Source organism: Dendropsophus ebraccatus, chromosome 4 (assembly GCF_027789765.1).
Source record: "Dendropsophus ebraccatus isolate aDenEbr1 chromosome 4, aDenEbr1.pat, whole genome shotgun sequence".
Lineage (NCBI taxonomy): Eukaryota > Metazoa > Chordata > Amphibia > Anura > Hylidae > Dendropsophus > Dendropsophus ebraccatus.
In genome coordinates, this window is record NC_091457.1 from 80,655,531 (window position 1) to 80,663,301 (window position 7,771).

At 41.4% G+C, this 7,771-nt stretch overlaps 1 protein-coding gene across 4 annotated transcripts in view; it reads left to right on the plus strand.

Moving 5' to 3' along the window:
• The window catches only part of TMEM231 (transmembrane protein 231), a 100,213-nt gene extending 96,231 nt beyond the window's left edge, over nucleotides 1-3,982 (plus strand). For all 4 annotated transcript variants that reach the window (XM_069966148.1, XM_069966149.1, XM_069966151.1 and 1 more), the window contains one exon: nucleotides 2,554-3,982. In XM_069966148.1, coding sequence (XP_069822249.1) covers nucleotides 2,554-3,734 — 1,181 coding nt within the window. In that variant the 3' untranslated portion in view covers nucleotides 3,735-3,982. The remainder of the gene's footprint in view (nucleotides 1-2,553) is intronic.
• Nucleotides 3,983-7,771: the final 3,789 nt, after the last annotated feature.

Genomic DNA, 7,771 nt, shown 5'->3' on the forward strand with positions numbered 1-7,771 from the left:
GGCTGAAACACAAACGATCAGCCTAGTAATGATCTGCTGCCATCGCTCTGTGTAATAGAAGCGGCAGCAGCAGACCGCCGCTATCTCTTATGGGCTGCCCGGACAATGTAATGATCAACCGGGCATCCCCCCATGCACTTACCCACTCACTGTTGGCACGAGTAATAGCGCTGACAGCGAGCAGGGAACAAGGAGCAAGCGAGCGCTGGCCTGACCAGTCGGCACTTGCTGGCTTCTCTGAATTGGCCTGTGAAAGGAAGCTGAAAAAAGTCTTCCATTCCATCCCTTAAAGTGTCACTCTCGTTATAACTTTCAAAATCTAAATCAACAGTAGATGTGAAATAAAGCAAGTTTGCAATTTACATTCATTATTTTTTCTTGTTGTCAGGCTGTAAAGCGGAACTTACCAGAAATCAAGGTCCAGTCTCCAGAAGGCAGATTTTCTGGTTGTAAAAAAACAGATTAAACACAGGAATCCCGTCCAGTACAGAGAGTCACGGCTCAATATGTCCATCAGTCACATGACTGCCTTCTCTCTGTGAGCGCTCAGATGGCCTGGGATACTCAGGACTTCCTGTTTTCTGACTGTTTCCTGTCAGAAAACAGGAAGTGCTGTGGTTTTCATAAAAACTAAAAAATAATAATAATGAATGTATATTGCAAACTTGCTTTGTATCACATCTACTGTTGATTTACATTTTGAAAGTCATAACAACAGTGACACTTTAACTTCCAGATCATACATCATTTATATGGTTAAAGTTGAAATTAATCATTAATCATCATATGTACATGCACTGTCTGGTCAGATTTGTGGCTTTATTATGCATTTGTAATGTTAATAGATTCCGACTTGTAACTTACAGCACAAAGTTCCTGGTTAATACTAGTTTTTTTTTTTTTTTTTTTTAACGTAGTTAAACTAAATGTAACATCTAAAAGGAAGGTTGAAGATATCAAAAAGATATGCCCACAAACAACTTACAATCATTTTTTGTTATTATGCTTTAAAACAAAGCTGTACTTACTTGTATCCAGGTCCAGTCTCCTGAAGGCATCTTTTTAGTCTGGTGCTGTTAAAAAAAGAGAGCAAACACATGGGGGGATTTATGAAGACCGGCGTACAAGTAAGCCGGTCTTATATTAGGCCTCACCCCCTTTTCCCCGGCAGGATTCACTAAGAGGTGCACGCCAGTGTAGAGAGCAGGAGCGGTCTTCTATGGGAATTTGCTACTGCTCTGGACAGTTCCTGTCACGGATAAAGGTGTCAGCAGAAAGCACTGTTTCGCACTTACAAATACACCACTTCCTACACGACATACAGCAGCTAAGTACTGGAAGACCTGAGATTTTTTTTTTAATAGAAGTAAATTACATATCTCTGGCACTTTCTGGCACCAGTTGGTTTGAAAGATTTTTTTTGTGAACTACCTTTTTTAAGCATAGCTGTGAAAACTGATTTCGTTTAACTAAACTATATCTAAGATTATCAGGTGCCTGCTCCACAAATACCAAGACACATGAGTAGGGTACTCTTTATACAGTGTGTCCACCTAATAAAAAAGTAAGCAAGATTGCAATGTACTAATGTGTCTGCACCAGAATGTCATCCAAAAAGAGGACTTTTCTTTCCATTTATTATAGGTTTCAGACAATTTAGAGACTTTCCACAGGGTCTAAAAATGAGGCTCAGTCATGGTAAAGAGGAAGCGTGTCCTAAGTCAGGCGACAAAAAAATGTGCCAAAATCTCTGGCACACTTCAAGCAAAGTAATAGTTGGCTTAAACTTAGACAGCCTTCGCATGTGCACAGATCTATCAAACAGCCTGCACCACACTGATAAACCTTCTGCACTTACTAACGTCTTACTAATTTACTAATTTCTAACTAGAATACAGAAATGTCCATTCCGGCCCTGTCTGGATTATCCTGTCTTTTGCCAATATTTGTTATGTTCACAAATGTATACTATATAGTCATGAAATATTGGGCTCTCTGGCGTGGTTAATAGGCAGTTGCTGCCACCATGTGGTAGTGCTGTAGAACTACATCTATGTTATTCAAAAGCACGTTAAGAATTTAGGAAATTAGTGTCACATAGCTATGTGGAGACACTAGGATAACACATACAAACTTCTGTTTGCTCATTCTACGACCGATCATGTACTCATGTATAAGCAACATGCTAAAAATACCTAGCAAAGAAAAAAAAAATTACACACCCAACTGGGACTGGTTGACAGATTGTCCCATAATCACAGATACTATGTGAAGTCATGTGTAGATAACAGCGTTATCAATAGGTTTGTAATCAGGTGTTTGTTCCCAAATGACAGGCCTCATGTTCATCACCATTTTTACTGTGATTTAGTCCCTAATGGCGTCTTTCCTTTTAAACATGTCTAGCAACATGCAAAGCCTGACCTGTATAGACAATGCAATGTAGATTATCCTATTATGGTAATATAAAACTTGATTTGAATATAGCTATGTAATATAATTTTCTATTCATGACAATTAATATATATATATATTTTTTTTCCTTTTTTCCAGTGGTTCATAACCAGGACGTCATGGTGAAGCTAAGGATTAATGGCTCAGTGGCGATGGGACTTCTGGTGGTTCAAACTATATTTCTGCTGGTATTATACTCAAGACAGAACATTCATATCCCAGATAGCGATGGCAAGGAGAGAGTCCACCTTCTCATCCTTTCCTCCTGGAGGTCAGGGTCTTCTTTTGTTGGACAAATCTTCAGCCAGCACCCAGATGTCTTCTACATGATGGAGCCTGCATGGCATGTGTGGGTGACCATGTTTCAGAACAGTGCTAATGTTCTCCAAATGGCAGTAAGGGATCTTGTAAGATCAGCATTCCTGTGTGACATGTCTGTTTTTGATGCCTATATGCCAAAAGAGAGGAATGTTTCTTCCCTCTTCCAGTGGGCTGTCAGTAGGGCCTTATGTACCGTTCCAGCCTGCAAGTACTTTCCCCGTGATGAAATCACCAATGAGATGTCGTGTAAAACCCTATGTGGAAAATATCCCTTTAACAACATTGAACAGGCCTGCACCACTTATAGTCATGTGGTTATAAAAGAGGTCCGTTTCTTTGACTTAAAAGTATTGTATCCTCTTCTTACTGACCCTTCCATAAACCTAAAGATACTTCATTTGATTCGGGATCCTAGAGCAGTGGCAAAATCCCGGGAGCAGTCGAGAAAAGCATTAACAAGAGACAATGGGATCGTCCTTAATACCAATGGGACAAAAGTAGATGACAACAAGTTTCAGGTCATCCGGGAGATCTGTCGACGTCATGTGCAGATATATGAAACGGCAGCATTCAAAGCTCCCAGCTTTCTTAAGAACCGATACATGCTGGTGAGGTATGAGGATGTGGTGCGAGACCCTTTGCGAGAGATCTCGGAGATGTACAAATTTGCTGAACTAAAACTTACCAACAAACTTGAGAAGTGGATCTTCAACATCACTCATGGCCGGAGTTTTGGAAATGAGAAAGAAGCCTTCACAATCACATCTCGGAATGCAGTCAATGTGTCTCAGGCCTGGAGGAATGTTCTTCCCTTTGAGAAAGTAAAAAAGATACAAGATGTATGTAAAGGGGCTATGAACATGCTAGGATACCAACTAGTAGACTCTGAGCAGGAGCAGAAAGACTTAAACTTGGAAGTTGTGTTGCCGAGGAGACAGTATCAGTTCAGTTGGTCATAGTTTCAAGACATGAAGTGACTTTTGCACTTTTAATAGGTTTTAATATTTAGGGTTTTTTATATTTATTAATTTTAATTTTATGAACTGTGAAACATATTTTATACTGATTTCTCATTGGGGCAGGATGAAAAGAAACAGAATCAAACGCGAAGTGTACTTATAGAAACTAGTTCCAATGATATTTACAGTATCAAATAAAACACAACTTCAATACACTGTACATTTCAAATAAAACACAACTTTATTTATATGGTTGTTTCCTTATAATGTTGCTACTTCTTATTGCATTATTATAAACAGATTTTTTTAAATATAGATAGATAGATAGATAGATAGATAGATAGATAGAATACATATATTCTGGTCTTTTAGTACACAAACATCCGTGGGGGAATTTACCAAAGTTTTTCTGTAGAATTTGGTCGTAATCTGTTGCATATTTGTGAGAAATCGTTTACAGAATATTTGTGACACAAAAATATTTTTTTATACCAATAACTTTTTATACCAGGTTTCTGGTAAATACATTGATAAATTGGCCCCTATTATAACATTTACATTCCTATGCATATGAGTGAGGTATTATAGTACTTATATTTTTTACATGGGTGTATGCAGTATTAGGCCATATTCACATACTGTATTTTGGCATTAAACAGCAGCCATTGTTGCAAGTTGCAACAACAGCCATTGTTTAACAACATTGATTAATTACATTTGTATGGAATTATAGCCATGCCGTGACAGGTCTATTTCGTGCGCCCGCTATTCAGAGAACAGAGGCCGTAGTGATATTCTTGTACACAGGGGGCAGTATTGTAGTAGTTATAATAGCTCAAGCACCACCTGAGGAAGGGACTGTTAGGGTATGTTCACACTGAGCAAATACGGCGGAATTTCGTGGCAGAGCTCTCCACCGCCCTCAGTGTCCCGCTGTGAGTCAATGAGAGGGCACGTGCTCCTCCGCTGCCGCCATTCTCTGCTCGAAGAAGTGACATGTCTCTTCTTTGAGCGGAGAGCAGCGGCTGTGGAGGAGCACCACCTCTCCCATTGAGATGATATGACACACTGAGGCAGGCGTAATTCCGCACTACGTCTATTTTACTCAGTGTGAACATACCCTTACGCATTGTGTGTACCGATAAATGTTTCAAATAAGTCCTGACTCCAGTGTCCAATTTTATTCAAGAAACCCTTTGCTATTATACACCTGGAGGATCTCCAATTGGCAAGTAGAATCCCAGGATGGATGTAGGAACAGGCACTCCTTCTGAACTGAAAGGCCTTCATGACATGTTGTAGGTTTTGAGTCCTGTGTACAACACCCCAAGTGAGTGAGCGTCTTTCCCAAACTGCCATTTGTTTAACTGGTGAAGCTGCACATTGTCTCTGTTCCATTTTCACACAGGGGGCAGTGTAATAGTAGTTATATTCATGGCCATAGGGGGCAGTAATATATTCATTATATTTTTGTACATTGAGGCAGTATTACTGTAGTTACATTCTTATAAATAGGAACAGGGGAGTAACTATCCGCCGAGCCCACACACATATATACACCCCTGCACCATATACTGACTAATACCACCACATACTGACTGATATCACCACATACCGACTAATACCCTCACATACTGACTGATATCACCACATACCGACTAATACCCCCACATACTGACTAATACCACCACTGCTACTGAATAAAGTCCACAGTTCAAAGACCTACTGTATATAACCTCACATAGTAGCAAATATCAGCTCTACACAGGCTCTGCAGACCATAAGTGATTACAGTGCAATTACAGCCAATGACTCACAGGTGACGTCTTCTTTAAGTGAATCACTGGGGGCTTCTTTTCCGAAGTTGCTCACTTTTCCCCTTCCTCTCCAACCAGCCTGGGCCATCATGAGGACTTCTCTCAGTCACAAGTTGTTCCTGTAGGATCTGCCAGACAAACATTTTAGGCTCCTCACTCATGAACCATCATCATCCTCAACAGCTATACTGTCCCTTCTGTGTCCTCATATAGTGGTTAGTTCCCTCTGTATCCATACAGTAGTTAGACTCTTCTGTGCCCCTGTATAGTAGTCAGGCCCATCTCTGTGCATCTGTTTAGTAGTAAGGCCTCCCTATGCAGCTCCCATGTAGTAATAGGCCCCTTGGTGCAGTCACCATATAGTTAGGATGGCCCCATCTGTACCTCTATGTACTATATGCCACTCTAAGCAGCCCATCAATAGGTCCTCTGTACAGCCTCTGTGTAGTTTAGCCCCCCTCGGTGCAGTCTGTGTAGTTTACTGTATGCCCCTCTGTAGCATAGTCCCCTTTGTGCAGTCTCTGTAATGTAGGCCCCTCTGTTCAGAATAGCCCCTTCCTCTGTAGTATAGTTTCCCCTTTGTTCAGCCTTTTTAAAATTGGACCCCTCTGTGCAGTATAGCCCCCCTCTGTCCAGCCTTGGTAATACAGGCCCATCTATGCAGTATAGCACACCTGTAGTAACACCCCCCCCCCCTCCCTTTGTCCAGCCTCTGTGTAGTATTTGCCACTCTGTGCAGTATAGCTCCACCTGTAGTATAGTCCTCTTCATTGTGCGCCCTCTGTAATATAGCTCCTCTGTGTAGTTCAATTCCCTGTAGTATAGCCCCCCTATAGTATAGCCATCCTTTGTAATATAGCCTCCCCCTTGGATATAGCCCCCCTAGAATATAGTCCCCTATAATATAGCCCACCCCTTTTTAATAAAGCCCCCCTTATCCAGCCTTTGTAGTATAACCCCCACTTTGTCCAGCCTCTGTCAAATACGCCCCCTATGTCTAATATAGCTCTCCCCCATAGTGAAAGTTAAAAACAAAAAACAAAAACAAAACTACTTACCTCCTACAGGCTCCCAGCAGTTTCCACAGCCTGTCCTCTCCCTTCGACCTGAAGCTACCAGAGTCTAGTGTGACGTCACCTCTAGCTGTGCGTGCGTCTTAAAGGCGTACGCATAGCTAAAGGTAACGCTTGCCCGGGGATCTGAAACTTGAATGCCAAGCCTTCAGCCAGAGGTGTAGCTAGCCTTTCCTGCACCCGGGGCAAATATTCAGTTTTGCGCCCCCCCCCCCCCCCCTTTAGTTTTTTGTTGTGACAGTGCCCATTTAACCTAACACAGCATAGATCCACTGCATAGTGAGACGGCAATTTACAGTCCCACATCTCCTATCATAGCCAAAACCACTGTGTTACCCAAGGGTGTAGTACACACACAGAGCACACACACACACACACACACACACACACACATATATATATACAGTATATATATATGCAGGGCCGGCGTCAGCACCCAGCTAACTAGGGCAAATGCCGGGGCTCACAGCTCCTCTAGGGGCCCACTCCCGTTTGTTACTACATTTTTTTTGTTAGTAAAAAAGAAAAAAAAGTGTAGTAACAAAGGGGACTGGGCCCCTAGAGGCCGCATGTGACAGTTAGGGGCCCGCCGATCCATACTGGGGCCCCCGAGCACCTGTCTTCCATCACAAATCTTCCCTACAGCCGAGTAGGAAAGAGGACCTTTGAGTCTGAAGGACCTTTGATGATGTCACGGGTCATGTGATCGGACACATGACCTGATAGAGGGCAGCAGGTAGGCTCTGCAAACTAAGTGTCCTGTATGTGCTGGTTCTTCTACTTGTTTTGTGTATAGAGGTCCTGCTGTAATATATCTATATCTATTACAGCAGGATATAGATATATATATATATATATATATATATATATATAATATATATATTACAGCAGGACCTCTATACACAAAACAACTAGATATCTCTATCTATCTATCTATCTATTTCCCTATCTCCTATCTATCTATCTATCTATCTATCTATCTATTTCCCTATCTCCTATCTATCTATCTATCTATCTATTTCCCTATCTCCTATCTATCATATGAACATGGTGAGACCTCTAGTTCTCCTATATTCAGGCCCTGCAGTGATATACAGTGTGTGTGTGTGTGTGTGTATATATTATATATACACACACTGTATATCAC